The sequence below is a fragment of the Arvicola amphibius genome, chromosome 8 (assembly GCF_903992535.2).
Source record: "Arvicola amphibius chromosome 8, mArvAmp1.2, whole genome shotgun sequence".
In the NCBI taxonomy this organism is placed as follows: Eukaryota; Metazoa; Chordata; class Mammalia; order Rodentia; family Cricetidae; genus Arvicola; species Arvicola amphibius.
In genome coordinates, this window is record NC_052054.1 from 98,865,448 (window position 1) to 98,886,076 (window position 20,629).

General features: G+C 51.7%; 1 protein-coding gene and 1 pseudogene across 1 annotated transcript; one reads left to right on the plus strand and one right to left on the minus strand.

Annotated features, from left to right (window-relative positions):
- Positions 1-962: 962 nt before the first annotated feature.
- On the minus strand, positions 963-8,770 carry LOC119821923 (aquaporin-12). The gene is made up of 3 exons (XM_038341013.1): positions 8,164-8,770; positions 6,306-6,422; positions 963-1,129 (listed from the first exon to the last, which is right to left on the minus strand). Exons 1-3 carry the CDS (start codon positions 8,768-8,770, stop codon positions 963-965), a joined length of 891 nt encoding a protein of 296 aa, XP_038196941.1.
- A 3,664-nt stretch (positions 8,771-12,434) lies between these two features.
- Positions 12,435-13,635, plus strand: LOC119821924 (annotated as a pseudogene).
- The last annotated feature ends 6,994 nt before the right edge of the window (positions 13,636-20,629 follow it).

A 20,629-nucleotide genomic window follows, 5' to 3' on the forward strand; every position in this document is an offset into this window, starting at 1 on the left:
CAGTGTGACCACAAGGAGCTGTCTCTGTTCCTGGGATGCCGCCTTGGGTACGGCAACTATGACGCCACCCGCAGGCCTGATGCAGCTATAAAGTCCTGCAGGGTGCCCGTAGGCACACGGCCCTTAACACCTTCCATTGCATGCACACTGCCCCCACATCACCACGTCTGTGTTCTCACCATCCCAAAGTCAGAGGCCACACAGAGCTGGCTCTCCAGCCCCTTCCAGGAGCAATCAGGGAACTGGGGTCCTTGTCATTCCCAGGTTGGTCGCACCAACAAAGAGAAGGAGATTGGTGTCCAGACAGGGACCTCTGCCAGAATGGGTATGCAGTAGAGCCTTAGAGAAGGTGAAGGGGCAGGCATGGAAGGGTCTGGAAGGATCTTCTCCTCAATGTGGCTTCATAAGTATCCAGGAAACCCGGACTATCCCCTTGCTTTGTCCTCTGGCCCTGGCCCACCACAGAGCAATTGACCCAGGAACTCCTGGGAGAAGGGTGGCCTAGCTTTGGGGGATAAATAGCCAAGGGTAGGAAACGTGAGAGATAGCAGCATTAGGGTCCTTGCTCTGGGCCCAGACCCCTGAAATATCCACTTATCTCCTCTGCAGTTTCCACAGTTGTCCTTGGGGTCCCCAGAAAGTCTTAGGCCTCTTTTGACTGTAGGCTCCCAGGCATGTACCAGGTAGCCAAGCCCAGGTTAGCTCACCCTGGGCCTTTTGCCAGTCTTTGTTGCCTTAATTTTTTTTATTATCACTCTGTAAACATGAATCAGGAAAGAAAATGTGTAATAGGTAAAAAGGACTCACCCTCACCTGTCCTTCCAGAAGCTTCCGTCAGGCCAGGGAGTCAGGCGGGTCATAAACACGGTTTATTGGCAAATGGTTTCATGGAGGGGAGCCCCAGAAGTCTCATGAGGTGACTGAAATCTTATGAGCAAGACAGCTCAGTTGGACCCCAGTGTCTACAGCCTTTTGCCACTAGACTCCTTTGTGGGCGTCTGAGTAGCCGCAGAACCTGGGGACAGCTTCCCTCTGGGAGTTCGGTACTTGTTTTTCTGCCGATAGAACAGATTTCTCTGGAAAAGGCGGGGAAGGTGGCCCTGATGAAGTAGGATGGCCAGGATCATACCTGCAAGAGATGGGGTCAGGTTGTAGAAGAGTCCAACAGAAGAGCCCAGGCCCTCCCTGCAAGGCTCTACCTGGGCTCTGGTCTGGCTCTTTCTGGCCACATCCTCCCTCTGGGTCTTGCCTCTTAGTGTTGAGAACAAGCTGTCTGGATCTTTTGGAGCACACATGGGAGGTTGGGATGCTCTGGGGAACCTAGGATTTAGGGTGTCCCACACAAATGTCCCACACCAGTTTTTTGGGTTTTTTTTTTTTTTTTGGTTTTTCAAGACAGGGTTTCTCTGTAGCTTTGGAGCCTGTCCTGGAACTAGCTCTTGTAGACCAGGCTGGTCTCAAACTCACAGAGATCCGCCTGCCTCTGCCTCCCGAGTGCTGGGATTAAAGGCGTGCGCCACCACCGCCCGGCTTCCCACACCAGTTTTGAGTGCCCTCCGACAGCCTCTTTTTCAGGTTGCCTCTAAGGGTGGCATAGGGGGCGGGCTGCTTTCAGTTAGCAGAAGTTTGGGGGGAGGGTATGCTCGATAGTTTTTTTTTGTCAACTTGACACAAGCTAAAGTCACCTGGAGGAGGAAGCCGCAGTTAAGAAAATGTCTCCACCTGGTAGTGGTGGCGCACACCTTTAAGCCCAGCACTTGAAGGCAGAGGCAAATGGATCTCTGTGAGTTCGAGGCCAGCCTGGTCTACAGAGCATGTTCCAGGACAGCCAGGACTACACAGAGAAACCCGTTTTTTTGTTGTTGTTGTTTTGGTTTTTTTTTTGTTTGTTTGTTTTTTGCCTCCATAAGAGTGGGCTGTAGGTAAACCTATAGGGCATTTTCTTAATTAACAGTTAATGGAAGAGGACCCAGCCCAAACTGTGGCTGGTGCCATCTGTGGGCTGGTGGTCCTGGGTTTCATAAGAGAGCAGGCTGAGTAAGCCAGAGGGAACAAGCCAGTAACTGCACCCCTCCCCCTCCATGGCGTCTGCATCAGCTCCTGCCTCCAGGTTCCTGCCCTGTTTGAGCTCCTGTAGGGACTCCCTTCGATGATGGACAGTGCTGTGGAAATGTAAGCTGATAGAACCCTTTCCTCCCCAACTTGCTTTGGTCATGGTGTTTGTCACAGCAATGATAATCTTAAGACGGGGGAGAGAGCAGGGCTAGACCCTGGCTGGGGAGGACTAGGGAGTGGGCAGTTGGCTCAACCTCTGTTTTCTTCTGATATCCTCAGTCCCCACCTCCTCCAGGGTCTCGGAGGGACCAGCTAGCCAGGGAAGGAGGAGTGATCTGATTTTTCTGTTTAAGTACTGAACTCGCGGTGTGGTGTTCCCTCCTAGGAACTCCCTTGGTCCCACGCATGTGATCTGCTTCAGTTCCCATCAGAGATAGGCTCCTACGGCCGTCAGCTGCCTTGTCCACACTCGAATGCTGACCTTGGTCATCTCCTGAAGCAGGTGTGATCCTGCTATTCTGGGTCCAGAAGCAGAGACAGCCCCTGCTCTGAGACTCCCAGGCTGCAGGACCAGCTTCCAATGGCTTCCTGATCTTCCCCACCAGGGGGCGCTGCCTCACAACTGCCCCCCCCATCTTCTTTCTTTTCTTACTTATTCATTCATTCATTTATTTATTTTATATGCCAAGGGTGATTTCCTCTCCCTCCTCTCCTCCTAAGTTCCTGCCCTGTTTGAGTTCCTGTCCTGACATCTCTTGATGATGAGCGTCACCTAGAGCTGGGGAAAGCGGGAGGGAAAGAGGGCACCTGAAACAGAAAGTAAAACTCAGGCCAGCTCCATCCTCCTCCAGGCCCAGAGGTCTACCCGAGAAAGACTTCGACTTTCTGTCTCCTGCAGCTCTCCGAGGTGTCTGTCACTCTGAAGCAGGCGATATGGAAGTGTAAGCCAAATAAACCCTTTCCTCCCTAAGGTGCTTTGGTCATGGTGTTCCAGCACAGCAATGGTAGCCCTAAAACAGGTTAGACCCGGCCTGGGAAGGACTAGGGAGCAAGAAGGACCAGCCAATTGGGGAAGGAGGAGAGACCCCAATCTGCAGTGTCCACTCCCACCTCCCCTCTGCCCCTCCCCCATCCACTCCTCCGTTTCTACTCAGAAAAGAGCAGATCTCCTCCCATGGATACCATCAAAACACCGCATACCAAGTTGCAGTAAGAAAAAGCTCCTCTCCTTATATGAAGGCTGGGAGAGGACACAGGAGGAGAAAGAGGGTCTCCAAAGCCGGCAAAAGAGTCAGAGACCCCCCCCCCCCCCCATACTGTTAGGAGTCCCACAAGTGGACCAAGTTACAGGACTGTGAAAAAGATGCAGAGGGCCTAGGTCAGTATCATTTAGCCTCCCTGGTTGTCAGTCCAGACTCTGTGAGCCCCTGTGAGCCAGAATCCATTCTGTGGGGTTATGTTTATGGTGTCCTTGACCCCTCTGTTTCCTACAATCCTTCCTCCCTCTCTTCAATAGGATTCCCTGAGCTTCGCCTAATGTCTAACTGCCCTGTTCTTTTTTGGGGGGTGGAGGTGTCTTGTTTTGTTTTTGTTTGTTTGTTCTGTTTTTTTTTCAAGACAGGGTTTCTCTGTGTAGCACTGGCTGTCCTAGAACTTGCTCTGTAGACCAGGCTGGCTTCGAACTCATGGAGATCTACTTGCCTCTACCTCCTGAGTGCTGAGATTAAAGCCAACTCACCTTAGTTCTTAACGGTGACTTTCTCTGTCTCTCTCTCTCCCCCTTTCCCCTGTGTGTGTGTTGTGTGTATGTGTGTGTATGTGTGTGTGTTATGTATGTGTGTGTGTTATGTATGTGTGTGTTTGTGTGTGTTATGTATGTATGTGTGTGTTGTGTGTGTGTTATGTATGTGTGTGTTATGTATGTGTGTATGTGTGTGTTATGTATGTGTGTGTATGTGTGTATGTGTTGTGTTATGTATGTGTGCGTGTTTGTGTGTGTGTTATGTATGTATGTGTGTGTTGTATGTGTGTTGTGTTGTGTGTGTGTGTGTGTTTCTACATCCCAGTCATATGTAGATTGTGGTGACTTGATCTCAGTTCCTCATGTGTTCAACAAAAAATATTTTACGGCACAGAGCCACCTCTCCAGCTCCTCAACGTTGAATTCTAACTAAACTTTGTAAATTTTTGTTTTCCTGTTGGCTACTTGTAGATGAAGATGGTGACTGGAGCTAGGCATGGTGTCACATGCCTGTCATTCTGTCACACCAGGCAGGAGGCTCAAAGTCTGAGGCCAAGCTGACCAGAAGTGACCCTCACATCATGGGGGATGAACATGGGAGGCAGCCTACCCACATTATGTTAAAAACTGAAATATTAGGGTTGAAGAGATGGCTTGGCCTATAAGGTGCTTGTCTTAAAAGTACGAGGGCCTGTTTGGTCTCTAGCACCTATGTATATATAAAAAAGCCATACAAGCCAGGAGTAGCACACACCTTTAGTCCCAACACTCAGGAGACAGAGGCAGGTGGAGGACCTCTATGAGTTTGAGGCCAGCTTGATCTACACAAAGAGTTCCAGAACAGCCAGGGCTTCATGGAGAGACCCAAGCTCACCCTCTCCAAAAAAGCAAGATGTAGTGGTACATGCTTGTAATCCCAGCACTGGGGAGGAAGAGATAAGATCCCTGAGGCTTGCTGGCCAGCCAGTCTATCCTAATCAGAGAGCTCCCTCAAAAACAAAAAAAAAAACCACACAAAACAACAACAAAGGAATGACAACCAAGGTTGACCCCTGGCTTCCATGTGCACATGCACCTACATGTGCACTCATATACATGAACGCACATGTGCACTCATGCATAGCAACACATACACACACATGCACACACGTGTATCCACACACACAAACACATGTACACACATGTGCATTCACATACGCGAACACATGTACACAATGCATGTTCACACACACGAACACATGCACACGCACGCACACATGCGTGGTTACATATATGAGCACATGCACACATGCGTTCACGCACACGAGTACATGAACATACATGCACACACGTGTGTTCACACACATAAACACGCATACACACGCATGCACATGTGTGTTCGCACGCAAGAAACATCGCAAACACACACGTGTGTCCATGCATGTACACATGTTTACATGCATGAGCACACGTGTGCCCGCTTGTGTACTCACATATATGAGCACATGCACACACGTGTACTCATGTATATGAACACATGTATGCACTTGCACACACACCTACACACAAGCTAAAGCTGAAAAGTCATAGAGGAGACAAGGACATAAATTGGAAGCAGTCCACAGAGTGGCCCATGGGCAGGTCACCTTACAAGAACCCAGGTTTCAGGTGGTGAGCCCATATCTCAGTCCTCATCCCACGGTTGTGTTCGTGGGAAGAGCTGGGCTTCTGTTCCCGTTCCCCTCTGCCCTGAGTGCTGCCAAGTGTGGACCCTGAAAGGAATGGAAGGTTTCCAAGGCTCCAGTGGGCCTCAGTCATCTGGTAAAGCCATGGACGGTGTGGGGAAACCTAGCACCTGGGCCCAGTGCCAGAGAGGAATTTGCCAGAACCAGAATTTCCCAGATCCTGTAGCTGGAGACAGAGACATCTGGTGGCCTTCCCTGGGTTACTCTACCCCAAGGACTTCCACTGTACTTCCTCTTTCAGAACTTGGATGACTGGAGGGGGTTCACTTTGTGCTTCAAGGAGTCACAGGGCAGACCCACCAGGAGCTACAGGCCCTGACCACCCAGGGCTGCAGCCCTGAAAGGCATGGGATCACCCAAGCACGACCTCTGCGCCCCAGAGGCCCTGTGGCAACAGAACCCGGAAAGACAGCTTTAACTAGGTATGTGAAGATGCCTTGGGGAGGAGGGAATCCCAGTCACAAGTGAACTTGTGCAGCCTGTCCCTGCTGCCCACACCGAGTTTTGGAGGGTCCGATTCCCCATATCCCACTTTCCACCGAAAACCGTCTGCTCTCCTCTGTGACAATCCAAACCGAGACATAGCCACATTAGTCACTTCCTCCAGCCTCCCGCACTGCAGAGACCAGGAAGGAGAACTGATCTCAAACTCTTGTTGCCCCAACACCCAAGATCCCAGGGAACCAGGAAGGGTGGCAGCATCGTGAATCTGTAGTTGGCAATGCCCTGTGTGTCTGTGTCTGCCTATGGACACTACCCAGGCCAACCTCGTCCCCACTACTCACCCACCACAGGACCAAGGCAATACACATGAGCGTACTCCAGCAAGGTGTTCCCAGAGCAATGGAATGTGACAGAGGCAGCCAGGGCGGGATTGAAGAAGGCAGATGTGTAGGGCCCAGCTGTGGACAGAAGCACCAAATCCTCACGGATTGATTCTGACTGAAGCTGAGACCACGCTGCTAGACATGAGATTGGGCTCTTGGCACTAGGGGACTGGGGACAGCCGCTCTTCCTGTTGCATGCCGATGAGCACAAAGGAACAAGGCCAAAGGTCACGGGAGAGGCACTAGGACCAAGGTCGTACCAGGGATGTCTGACACAGTCCCCCACCCCTCACCCTGAGTGAGACTCCTACATCGGGAGTCCTGGCCCAGAGATATTGGGGAGAAACAGCAGGGGGAGATGGGGAGGGAAAGAAAAGAGAGGGCTAGAGCCAGAGAGGGGAAGAAAAACAAACAAACCAACCAAACAACAACAACAACAACAAAAAACAAAAACAAAAACAAAAAAAAACAGGAAAGGAGCCCGTGTAGGGTGGGGGTGGGGCGGGAGGCAAGAGCAAGACAGGGAGGGTGAGATAAAAACAGTAGGTGACAGAGATGTCACTTGCAGGCCTTGGGAGAGCTGCAGATGAGTCACCTGCCGAGTAGCCACCAGAGAGAAGTGGGGTAAGGGGAGCAGTTGAGCCAGTTACGACCTTTCAAGCCATGCCAGGAAGCTGGACAATGGCCCTGGGCAGGCAGAGCAGAGCCTGGGCCTCAGGAAGAGCAAGCGCCCTGTGGACCTAGACTCGGGTGCAGGGCACAGACAGCTCTGCTCTGGGAGCTGGGAAGCCTGGCCCATAGGGTAGGGTAAGGTACAGGTGCTCCTGTGTGCTCTGCTGTAGATCACCACCCTGCTGCTTTCTCTGTGCTTCTGGCCTTAGCTCATCGCCTCTGACCAGGGTTCTTGCTAGGGTCACCGAGTGTTGGGCTGGCTTGGCTCAGCATTGGCTCGTGCTGTTTCTGCTTCCTGGGTTCTTGGCCTTCTGGAACAAGCCTTTAGAAATCTCAGCTCTGGGGCTGGAGAGATGGTTCAGTGGCTAAGAGCACTGACTGCCCTTCCAGAGGTCCTGAGTCCAATTCCCAGCAACCATGTGGTGGCTCACAACCATCTGTAATGATATCTGGCGCCCTCTTCTGGCCTGCAGGCACACATGCAGATAGAATACTGCATTCAAAATAAATAAATAAATCTTAAAAAAAAAAAAGGAAGGAAAAAACAACCTCAGCATCTGTCATGATGCAACATTCATAGAGCCCACAGCCTGTAGTGTTCCCTGTCCTGGGATCCCATCTAGGGATGCCTCCCTCCAGGGGGATCCCCAGGCTGATAAGTGAGATCTGGGAGCCTTGAATCAGCCTGAACTGGGCCCAGAGCACTGCTTGAAAGAACATGAGGGACCCCAAAAACCTAGTCAGGATGCTAGCATGGCCACAACAGAGATCACAGGCATGAGGGGCTGCTGCTGTCCCGGGCCTGAGTGAGGAGGGTAGGACGACCCAGGGAGAAAGAAATCATAAGACTTGTTGCCCTTTATGGGGTGTTCGAGGGCTCAGGAGCATCCAGAGCACAGCCAGGACCAAGCCATGAACTGTGTAGTTGCGTCAGCTGCCCCAGATGTAATGAACACAGTTTGGAGCTGCGGAGACATGCATGGTACAAGGCTCCCCTACACACAACCCAGGCCGAGCCTCCCAGCCCCTGCCCACCTGTTGGGGGGCCCAACAAGGACTTGTGGGCCCCTTGGTCAGCAGACTCCCCCGCCCCCATAGGGTACCAATGAAGGTGCTGAGGCCCTGAAAGTGGAGCTCGTCTTACCTGTGTAGGCCATGACAGTAACCAGCAGGGCCAGGGCAGGTACCCTGTAGACAAGAAGGCTGTGCTGCAGGTGGAGGAGGCTCAGATGGAAGAAGAAGGTGCAGGCACCCTCCACCAGTGCACCCTGCAGCACGGATGTGCGCAGGGTGGAGCTGCAGTCCACAGCCATGAGGCTCTGCAGCAAATGCAGTTCGCTGAGCTCCCAGGTCCAGCAGCGCTGGGTCAGGGCACAGGCGGCCTGGGCACCCAGGACCTGGGCCACCACTTTCAGCAGGGTGCTGGGCAGTGATGCCTCGGCCATGAGAAACTCCTGTAAGGCCACAGTGGGGTTGGCAGAGGCCCCATCAAAGGTGACCCCGTGCACCACGAAGAGCAGGAAGACCAGGGTCAGCAACAGGTCGGGTCCGAAGCCCCCGGCCCAGGGGCCAAGTTCCACCAACACTCGCAACTCGAGGCAGCAGGCTGCCAGCTGGGCTGCGCCCACTGCCTCCCGGGAAAAGTTGGCATAGGTGCCTGCTGAGAGCAGGGCTTTAGATGCCCTTCTCGCCACCTCACACAGGGCACAGGTGGCAAAAAAGAAAGAGAGGGATACATTCAGACTGGCCATCACTCTGGGACCTACAGGGAGTTCTGCTGAGCGAGGACCTGGTGACGTGGGGGAGGCTGGCTGGCCCCGCAGTCCAAGGTCAGAGGAGCAGTACGAGAGAATGTGCCTGGCACCTGGGAACACCACACCTGTGCCCCTCAGAATGCGCCTGGCACCTGGGAACTGCACACCTGTGCCCCTCACAACTGACACCACTGGCCACAAAGACAAGTGCCGCAAGGAACACCCACAGAGGACCTGCCCTGCTTGGTAGTCTCCTCAGGCTGAGACACCCTGTCCCCACTTCCCTCTCTCACTAGTCTGGGGCTCTGGAGACAGGCCGCTTTCTTCAAAGCCACAAGGAGGTCTGTGACTCACGCCGGAGTCCTGGCACCAGGACCACAACACCTCTTCCCAATGCCTGCATTGTCCTCACCTTGTCCCTCATCTCCCTGCGACTGTACTATGTCCCCCTCCTGGGAAGGTCCCTTAGAGCTGGGAGCATCCTGTCTCACCTCATCTCCCTGCGACTGTACTATGTCCCCTCCTGGGAAGGTCCCTTAGAGCTGGGAGCATCTCACCTGCTTCTGGAATTAGCTGAGAAGTAGCTTCCATACTGGGATCTGCTGTACGGACCAGGTCCCCCCACTCCCATCCCCACACATGTACACAGGAAACTGGTGGGGAGCTTTGGGTTTCAGGACACTAGAACTACAAAAGTGGGTCACTTTGCTGTGCTTTTTGGTTTTCCTGACTGGCCGTGTACAGAAAGACCTAGGGGAAGTTCTTGACAAAATGATTGAAGGAGCCAGGCGGTGGTGGCGCACGCCTTTAATCCCAGCACTCGGGAGGCAGAGGCAGGCGGATCTCTGTGAGTTCGAGACCAGCCTGGTCTACAAGAGCTAGTTCCAGGACAGGCTCCAAAGCTACAGAGAAACCCTGTCTCGAAAAACCAAAAAAAAAAAAAAAATGATTGAAGGAGAAGCATTGTTGCGTCCTACAGACCCCAGGATGTGTTGATGTGTTGGACCAGGATGAGGACATGGTGCTACCTGCTGGGGACAATGTCCTACACAGTACCCTGCCCTTTCAGTGTGGACAGGTATGTTCCTGGGGCCATATGGTGGGCTGTGGCTCTCGGGACTAGAGTAATCAGAGGAGCTGGGGACACTTTGGGGACTCTGTGCTAGGCTCTGGTCAGGCTTCAAAGCATAAAAGCTAGAGGTCACGGTCCTAGGGTGGAGGGTTGCCATAGGAGACCACAGGGACCACTAATGGGACAAGAGGTTGAGTATGTATTCAGAGGAGATGCTGGGGGTGTCTTCCAGGCACAGGGCAGGCCAAGCAGCTCCCTCCCTACATGCCAGTCCTGAGAGAAGGGTGAAATAGGTCCAGACGTAACATGTCCCCAGCCACAGAAAAGACATTTCCAAAAATTGCTGCCATGATAAAAAGAAATTAGCCAGAGATCTGGCCAGTGTTCCCCGAGACACCACTACAGCTCCTGAAAGGGGAGCGGTGTGAAGGGAATAGAGAGAATGAAAGGTCAGATGGAGGTGGGACACCTGCCTGCCTGGGCCCCCAGCAAACCCAGAGACAAAAGCTTTCCGGGCCCCACTGAGGTCAAAGTTAGGGAACTCAAAGAGTAGGTGTTGTCGGTTGTTTTGCTCTTTGGGGGGCCTGCCACCCAGCTCCCAAATAAATACACAGAGTCTTCTTCTTTCTTATGAATGCCTGGCCTTAGCTTACCTTATTTCCGACCAGCTTTTCTTAAATTATCTCATCAATCTTTGCCTCTGGGCTTTTTCTCTTTCTCTTTTTGTGTATACCTTTTCTTTCTTCCTAATTTCAAGTCTGGCTGTGTGACTGGGTGGTTGGCCCCTTCTTTTATCACTTCTTGGTCTCTCTTTTTCTCCTTCTATTTATTCTCTCTGCCTCCCAGCCCCGCCTATCCTTTCTCCTGCCTTGATATTGGACATTCAGCTCTTTATTAGACCAATCAGGTGTTTTAGACAGGCAAAGCAACACAGCTTCACAGAATTAAACAAATGCAACATGAAAGAATGCAACACATCTTTGCATCATTATAAACAGTATAAACAGATGCAACACATCTTTTCTAAGGTTTTTATTTTATTTTCATTACATGCCTGTGTATGAGTTTGTGCACATGCATGCAGGTTCCCACAGAGATTAGTGTTGGATCCCCAAAAGTTGGGGTTGTGGCCTTGGGGGGCTGCCCAGTATGGGTGCTGGGAACTGAACTTTGGTCCTCACTCCTGACCTTTGTTAAGTCCTTGCTCCATCACCAGCATGTGCCAGGGTTTCTATAGATGCCTTTGGTCAAGTTGACGGAGCCCCGCTCTGGGACTAGTTTACTGGAAGTTTTATTAATCATGGACATCAGAGTTTGTCTGGAAATTTCTCTACAGAGACATTACAGGTGACACAGTGGGTAGGTACCAAGGCACAGCCTTCAGCTCATCCCTTCCTTTTTTTTTAAAAGCCTCATCTGGGCATGTTGCTCCCTCCTGCTTAGCACCCCTCCTGAAATGGGGTACAAGTTGGCTTGCCTCATCAGCACTACCCCCTCCCTCTGGATCAACCCTCTTGAACTCACTCCTCAGCTCTCACCATGATCCAAGGTCACTCTATCAAAGAAGTGACAGCCGTGTTGAAGATTGGGAAAAGGTGTTGGTGGCCATGGTGGCACCTTCTCCTTGGCCTCACGTAGCCGCGATGGTGGAGGCAGCATGCAGGAGTCCCAGCCGTCTTTGGTTCTGTCGGCAGCAACCTGCAGCGGAACCGAGTCATCCAGTACAAACAACAGTTCCCAGGATCTGGCCAGTCAGAGAGGCACAGGTGAACCTGACTTCACAGCCTCTCAGCTTTCACAGGGTGCCAGTGACTGACAGATCACCTCTTACTCTTCTGAGGCCACTGCTGTCCCCAAGAAACAGTGGCAACTGTACCAACAGCAGCAATGACAGTGAGCCTTCTGAGAATCGCAGTGTCTGGGGGGGAATTTGTGTGTTGTGTCTTCCACCTCCGGCTTATAGAGGTAGCGAGTCCTGGCAGGTCTACCCAGAGTGATGACTAAATATTAGACGTAAAGTCGTCCCACGGTTCCTGTGCTGACAGCCAGCAGCTGCAGTTTGCTGCCACCGAGGCCCAAGTACAGCAGGATGGGCCTGGTCAAATGAAGATCATACCAGCTGCGAACCAATGGATGACGACGAATCAAGGAAATGGGGCATCACCGCTGCTGTGCCGATCCCGTCCCCCTCCAAGGCCTGGCTAAAGAAGCGCTCTCAGACAGACTCCCTATGTGACCGATGGACCAGTGGCCCTGAATGGAAGCGTTATTTTGCTACTGTCAGCAGAGTTTCAGCAGGTACCTTGACTCCCCAGACTCCCAGTTCTCAGGCGGTAATGGTCGGCAGCTTCGGATCCCAGGAGAGCAGCCCACAGCGCATCACCTCAGGGACTTCCATTGGTTCTGCCATCTCGCGGTCTTCACATGCTCGTTCCAGCTCCTTTTGTACCAAAGTCGATAGGCACTCAGCAACCACTACCACCAGCAACACGGAAGTGACACAGTTCACTACCAGGAGATAATCAGGGACCAGCTCTCAAAGCCCGATGCTCCAGGTCAGTGGGCTGGGGAGCCTGATGATCTGATCCTATGGGACTGACGTTGGGACGCTCACTGCAAGGGAGTCAGCCAAAAGAGGGAGTGAACCCTGCAGACGTAGGAAAAACAAACCCCACTCCCCTCAGCTAGTTCAAGGGGGACAGCTCTTCAGGACCCCCAAGCAGCCCACCATCAGGGCGAAACTTCACAACTCAAACTACTTCCCTGGGAAACTCTTCAGAACCTCCAACTTTGAGACAGCAACAGTGGGAGTCAAGGGCTGTGTCGGTTAGCAGAATCCCCCTCCCCCCATGCAAAATCTCCAAGTTTAAAACCCAAAGCTCAGACAGTCACCTTGGCTCCAACACAGGGTCTTTACTCAGAGCAGAAAAGCAGCAGCAAGATCACCCAGAAACTCACTGCCTGGTCAGTGTGAATTCTGCCCAGTTCTCCCTCACATCAAACCTCTGGGTGATTAACTCCAGTCTGGGGTACTTCAGGGAAGCAGAACCACCTCTCAGCCTGCACTGACTATTGAAAATGCCCCAGTTGATTACAGAGCTCACTTTGACTTCCATGGGTCTGGTGGGCGATAGAACACATAATGAGACATCAGGTGGGAAAGATTCCTATCCCCAAGCTGGGCAGAGGACCCAGTGGGACATGTGTATCTGTCCTTACTATAAAGACAGCAGAGGGAGGGACTCTGGAGACCCTGGCACAAAAACACACCGCACATTTGCCACCTTGGGGTGTGCCAAAGAATATGGCAAGACCTCCTACCTCCGGTACCGTGGAGTTGGCACGTAGAGGAGAGACATGTTTCCGTGTCCTTGGCCATGCTGTGGGAAGCACTTGGCACATCCAGATGAGCTGAAGAGATAGAAACACACATGCACAGGTGAGGAGAAATTTGCCTGCTACGAGTGCCCAAAGAGCTTCATAAAGGGTGGCCATCTGTCAAAGGTAGCAAGGCTCACCGGGTTAAGAAGGGAGGCCCTGGTGTGTCCCTGGGTGGAGGAACCTTGCCTCTGGACAATGGGGCAAGTTTGGAAGGCTGCAATAATGCCACTACTTAGCCTTAATTACCACCAGTATGGAGGCCATCTGCCCTGAAGGGATCACCCATATTGCCAACGGCGGCATCAGTGCCATCCAGGTGGCAATGATTTCTGAGATGAGACACCTGGGGTTAGAGCCATATGAGCGATTATCCATCAGCCACGGGGTGCAAGGTAGCATGGATCCATGAGACACATAGAGAAGAGCCATGAGGCGTTAAAGTGCACGTGGTGGGAAGAATTGGAAAAGGACAACGGAACAGATGAGATTGTGGCACCCATCTATGTCACCAGTGCCTCCTTGAACGTGGAAAATACTAGTGAAAATTCCGTTGATGTCACCCTTTAGGGGAAACACCTCAGTGCACCTCTCCCTCTTTCTCTCTCTTCCTTCCTCCCTCTCCCTCTGGGAGAGAACTGGTGGGTAGGAACTCTCAACTATTTGGATTGTGTTTCATTCTCCTCCATAGCCCCCGGGGAACCACTCCAACCAGTAGTCCAAGGTCTGGCATCTCAACTGAGAGGCTCACCACACGTACTGACCTCCTCCACCTGCCTCCAGGCTTGGCCACTGCACACCCCTCTTCTCACCCTCCCTCTCAGATGACCCCAAGACTCCTCAGTTCAGATCCTACTCTGTCTACACCTTCTGACCACAGAAGAGTGTCACCTGCTCAGTGTCACCTGCTCCTCCAGAGAGCCCGTCCCTTCAGGAAGCCCACGGCTGAGTTCTAGAGTCACAGCGAGACAACTTTGCTCAATGAATGCTTGTTTTTCTTTTAGTTTTATGGCTGTTGGTCAATCTAACAGATAATTCTAGGACAGCATTCTGAATTTAGGCATGCTGGGTAATTTAGATATGACTCTTAGAAATTAAATGTTATTCTATTTGGAAGGGGGTGATTACATCATTTTGTGGTTGCTGATAAGTATAACGAAGTAATAGGAAGCTCAAGGAGAACTTGGAGAACTTGGTTTTGTCATTTGGTGTTTTATTTGTTTATTTATATTGCTCTGGTCTAAGCAGCTATGCAGGCTTTCCATGGAGCCCTGAAAAGGATGACTTTAGGGTAGTGTCTGATACATTATTTTACATTATATGAAATGCTTTGTTTTTTTGAGAGTGGATCTCATAGGAACCAGGCTGGCCTTGAACTCACGACATAGCTGAAGGTGACATTGAGCTTCTCTGATCCTCCTGCTTCTCTACCTCACAAGTGTTGAGATAGAAGGTGTGCACCATTATGCCTGGCATAAATACAAATTCTAGGGCTGGAGAGATGGCTCAGAGCACTGACTGCTCTTTCCAGAGGTCCCGAGTTCAATTCTCAGCACCCACATGGTAGCTCACAACCATCTATAATAAAATCTGGCACCCTTTTCTGGCATGCATGCATACATGCAGACAGAATACTGCATAAATAAATAAATAAATAAATAAATAAATAAATAAATCTTTTCCCCTTTGATAATTTTTTATTATTTTATAAATAATAGTAATCAAAATTTCCACTTCCTCCCCTCCTCCCACTTCCCTCCTGCTCCCCAACTCACCCTCCCCTCTTCCCCCTCCAGTCCTAAGAGAGGACAAGGTACCCAGCCCTGTGGGAAGTCCAAGGCCCTCCCCGCTCCATCCAGGCCTAGGATGGTATGCATCCAAATAGAATAGGATCCCCAAAAGCCAGTACATGCAGTAGAGACAAATCCCAGTGCCATTATCATTGACTTCTCAGTCTGCCTCAATTGTGAGCCACATTCAGAGGGTCCAGTTTGATCCCATGCTCGTTCAGTCCCAGACCAGCTGGATTTGGTGAGTTCCCATTAGATCAGGCACACTGTCTCAGTTGGTGGACCGACCCCTTGTGGTCCTGATTTCCTTGGTCATATTCTCCTTCCTTCTGCTCTTCAATTGGACCTTAGGAGCTCAGTCCCGCGCTCTAATGTGGGTCTCTGTCTCTGTCTTCCTCTGTGGCCTGACGAAGGTTCTATGGTGATATTCAAGATAGTCACCAGTCTGACTACAGGACAAGGCCAGTTCAGGCACCCTCTTCGCTATTGTCCAAGGTCCTAGCTGGGGACATCCCTGTGGACATCTGGGAACCTCTCTATAGTCAAGCCTCTTGCCAACCCCACAATGCCTCCCTTAATTAAGATATCTTCTTCCCTGCCCCCATATCTGTCCTTCCATCTCAACGAACCCACTCCCCCAAGCTCTCCCCAACCCTCCCCTTCTCCCTTCTCTCTTCCTCTCTCCTGTTCCCCCATCCCACCCCCACCCCTATGCTCCCAACTTTTGCCTGGAAATAGAAAACACTATCCTGAGTGAGATAACCCAGACCCAAAAATATGAATATGGTATTACTCACTTATCAGTGGATACTAGCCATAAACAAAGGACATTGATCCTATAGTTCATGATCCTAGAGAACCTAAGTAATAAGGTGAACCCAAGGAAAAACATACATAGATCCTCCTGGAAACTGGAAGCAGGCAAGATCTCCAGGCAAAAATAAATAAATCTTAAAAATAAATATGGATTCTATTAGCTTTTTATTTGATTTCGACATGGTACGAATGGTCTTGAGAGTGCCCACTGACCCAGAGGTCCCCACTCTCATGAACCAACTTCGTCGTTCCCCTAACTTGACTTCATAAGGCTGTCATGGAGGAACATGGGGTGACCCCACACTTGCACTCTAAAGCGAGGTGGGGTCCTAGAGCTGCAGACAGCAACTCCAAATGCAGCTTGTCTGGAGTGGAGTCCTGAGTGAGCTGTGACCGCTCTTTCCCTTGGGACCAGCTGGGGATTGTCACAGACACGACTGCATGGGGCCGCTCTGTGGAGCAAGCCATGGGCTCACCCCGACACAAGACTAGTACGTGCATGATCCGGTGTGTGTGGTAAAGGTTTGGGGAGCGGTGTAAGATAAGGTTCCCCATTACTGGCATGTTGGTGACTCCAGGAGGTACGGCCATGGGCTTTGCTTCCTCAGTCTTTATCCTGAACTTCATCTTGGGTGAGTCCTTGGGTGGCATCTCTCCCACTTGAGTGACAGCTCTCAGAGCCAGGGTTACTAAGCACCCTTCATGGCATTCCTATGGACAGGACAGGGCCACCAGGATGTTCCCAAGTTGGACGCACCCCTTCTCAGCCAGCCCTGCACCCAAGATTTTCCAAGATTTTGACTGTCCTTGCCTGCCTGCTCTGTGTGCTTTGCCTCCCAAACCTCTGCCCATTCCTGGCTTTAGATGCCCAGCTCTCAGCCCTCACCCATGACCTCACCAACCCTCTACCACTCTCACCTTTAGCTATGCTTGGCCACACCCGCTGACAGTTACAACTGCCCACAGTGGACCGTTTAGAATTCTGCTTCCTCCCAGGCAGGGCTAGAGTTGTGGATCCAATGACAAGAACAGAGAAACCCTGCTGGCTGGCCGTGCCGCCCTGAGTGCTGTCCACCTTCTCCACGCTGTTGTTGGGTAAGGCTATCGTAAGACTGAACACAGTCTCGCATAAGCTCAACTACGGTCAGAATTTGACATCAAGAGGGACCAATTCCGCATCAGTGTGAAGACTGTTCCCTTCTCCGTGAATGATTACTCAGGGATAGTAGCCTCTGAGTGAGGGGGTCTGCATCCTTCTCCTGGTTCCCTGATGTAAAGATGATGCTTCACATTGTCCGTTTGGTCACTGACAATGCCTGGAAGGACAGACCTGTCATTTCCTCCAAGTCTTTGACCACAGGCTTGAGTGTCGTGTGGAAGATTCTAGCACTACGGAGAAATGCTACCGCCGTTCCTCCAAAGCCCACTGACAGTTCTCTGTTGCCCTATGCTGTCTGAGAAAACCCTTCCTTCTGAAACCACACCTCATCCTGATGGGCTTCACAACACAACATGCCCTTACATCCCAGCTGCCAGAACAAGGGTTTGTTTTTTTTTTTTTTCCCTGAGCCTGGCTTTTGCTGCCATCTCCACTGAGCTCTGGGTATCAGAGGAGCCACCAGCTCGCCTTGGTGTCAGTCCTTTGTTTGATTTTACTTGGAACCCGGACTTTCCAGGTGTCTCTATCCCATGGGCTAAATACCTTCTCAGGATCGTTCATCTCTAACGCTGAGGGAATGTCTTCAGTGCGTTGTGTTCTGGAGGCGCCGGTGAAGCCTCAAATCTAATACGCCGATGCTCCCGCATGGGAGAATCGGGGTTGAAAGGCATGCAGGGAGCATCATGGACACAAGAAGGACCCACTAGGGAGGCAGGGCAGGCCCTGATGCTACGGGTGGCCTCCCCTCCCCCATCAAGAGAGGTATCTTTTCAATCCCCCTCCAACTCTGTCCGTACCTGTTTCCTCACTTCTCTGTGTTCAATGTACACAGGCCAGAGTGACAGGCCTAAACTGGTTGTGACCTCAGCCTCTAGCCTGCAGACTTGCAGTCCTAATCCCAACATGAAGTGCCTGGTCAAGCTGCTTGTCATGACCTGGACATCACTGCTTCCTTGTTCCCCACGGTCGCCACCTGCCTGCCTCTGCTCACCGGTAGACACTGCTACCCTGCCGTCTTTTCAGAAAGTGTAACTGAGTTTTTGAGACCTACATCCCTGCAGCTCCCCCCACGCCTCTGCCTGCTGAGACTCATATCTGGACTCCTCTCTTCCTTCAGGTGTCCCTAATAAGGCAAGAACTGGAGAGCAACTGACTTCAGCAGTTCTTGCTGGGAGTAGGTAGCTGCTATCTGAGGGTCCATGGCTCACAGAGCACAGGGTCCCCCCAAACCCTTCCCATTTTGTCCCTGTGCTACAGGCTGGCTTCCCCCAAGGCATCCCCATGCCCCAGAGCCTTTTCTTTCCTAAGTATCACCACTGTCCTCCCTGGGATGGACGTAGCTTGCTGATCATTGTGACAGAAGTCACACCCAAGGTGCATCCTGCCCACAGTTCACGGCCGGTGCATAGATTCCCCTCATCTCTTACTTCCACACAATCTCTCTATTGAAGACATTTTGAACTTGCCCTCTATGGGCAAAACATGTGCTGTTGATCCTAGCTGTGTCCAAGAGCCGAGGTCCTTAGGATAAGGAGCTGGCTGTGGCCATGCTGGGCCAAGGGCAGGACTCACCTGTGTTAGCCTCAGTCCAGAGAGTAGTGAAATTTGTATAGGGCCATCCCGGACCTTGTATGGGGTCAAATTCTCTGCAAACCCAACCCTCCCTTACCCTTGCCAAGCTGTTCTGCATAAAGGCAGGGCTTGGCCTTGTCCTTTTTTAGCAACCAAGAACTTGACCTCTTGCAGCACTAAAATAGAAGTAGAAGAGCCCATGACCTGCTGAAAGGCATCCTCCTGATGTCTCCGGTGGACCTTTGGACCAGCCTGGGGACTCCTCCTGGCTTCCTTTGCACGTTGCTGTCTGTTGGATCTCAAAGGCATCTGCTGATTTGTGACTAATGTTGTTCTCATTCCGCAAGTACAAAGCCGACTAGTTACAAAGAAGACAAGATGTTTTCCTATCTGGCCCTCTATAGAAAAGGCTGGCCAGTGCTGATAGAGACACCCCACCACCACCACCACCCCGGCTTGGCAAGCTGCTACCAGAACCCAAGCAACTGGTCTGCAGACTTGTAGGCCAGTGATCTCACACTAACCCAAGAGGATAATCGGTGAGCACCCAGTCAAGGGTCCCAGGAAGAGCACAGATCTCACTGTGGGAAGCTGACATGCCAGATAGATGGTCCCTCCCCATTTGTCTGAGGTGGTCCTTGTCTTCACTTCCCCTCGCAGGCCTTCTGCCATTGGCTGTCATAGTTTCTCAGCATGCAATGGAACAAGGCCGAAGAGGAAATGACAGCACCCACTCTGACCCACAGGAATAACTGTCCCCTGCTGTTCATCGATGGCACAAACCTCCCTTCATTCCACCTGCTCAACAAAGACCCCAGAGTACCTGTCATCCAACAGCCCTACTCGGGTGCTCAGTCCAGAGCAGAAACTAGTTTCCTCAGACCTTAATCGCCTCACACAGCTAGAATGCGGCTCAGTGACAGCCCCTGCCAGCTCCTCTGTCAGCGACACCTCGGGCTCAACTCTCCAGCTGGCCAGGACCCTGACCCTTCGACCATGTTCAGATACCTCCGCCAGCAAGTAGCAAACCAGGCATTGTTGCTGCTAAGACCTCCTGAGTGATCTTCGCTGATGAGCACTGGCACTGGTAACAGGGCCATCACGCTACTGGCAGATACTGAAACCTGATCAGCGCTCACTGGGATTTCCAGGTTCTTGTTTCCTGGGAAAAGAAATGGCACAGGGACGAGCGAATAGTAGCAGAAGCAGAGACAGTTTATTAAGGAAGAAAGCACCTCTGGGGGGAAAAGGTGGGCCAGAGTTTGAAGAAAGGTCAGAAGCTCAATGGCGCCAGTGTGCTCTTTGAGGATCTGCTATGAGTTGGTCTTGGACGGGATAGGTTCAAGTTTTCTCTACCAAGAGGATTTCTTTAAAACACCTACTCTCCTGACACAATCACCCTGTCATGAAGGGCCATGCTGGTTGTTTGTCCCTTTCCAGGTCCCAAGGCCGGTAGCTCTGCACGCATAGCAAGCCGCAGTCTGCTCGGTAACTCTTTCCCCTGATTGGAGGCACAGCTGCCCCTGGCCTTATTTTTTTTTCAGTAATGTGGTGATCATTTGGGTGACTTTAGTCCCCTATTTGGACTGACAATGTCACAAAGACAGAGGGACTGGGGCCTGCAGTTCCACAGGCACCGATTTAGGTAGCGTTTTACTCTATTGCAGAGGCAGCATCCCGGCTGGGGCCCAACCAGCCTGGTCCTTGGGTTGGTTGCTTTAAGAAACCCTGGAAAGCAAATACCTTTTCTGTCCCTCTCTCTCAGGCCTGCCTAGAAGCCTGGAGTCATGCTCAGCTGGGAAGATAGTGCGACATGCGATCTGGCCCCCTCTGGCCCACAGCAGTTGCCTGCGGAGAGGGACACATTTCACACCCGCGTCAGGCGGTGACTGAACCCGTGTCCCCCAGCACTGGTTTTGGCCTGAGCACTCTAGGAGGATCTTATTCTGGGGTGGCCACAACAGGGAGTCCAGGTAATAAGGTCAAGTCCTAAAGTTTTCTCAGTTCTCACCCAAGGGGAGAGATGCAGGGCAGGAAGCTTCTCTCCTCTCCCTGGATATGAGCAGCTG

Coding starts and splice junctions, on each gene's coding strand:
- LOC119821923 (XM_038341013.1), bottom strand. CDS start 8,770: ATGGCCAGTCTGAATGTATCCCTCTCTTTCTTTTTTGCCACCTGTGCC. Junction 6,423..8,163: donor TACTGTCATGGCCTACACAG/GTAAGACGAGCT, acceptor TTCTGTCCACAG/CTGGGCCCTACACATCTGCC. Junction 1,130..6,305: donor TTGCCTTGGTCCTGTGGTGG/GTGAGTAGTGGG, acceptor CATCTCTTGCAG/GTATGATCCTGGCCATCCTA.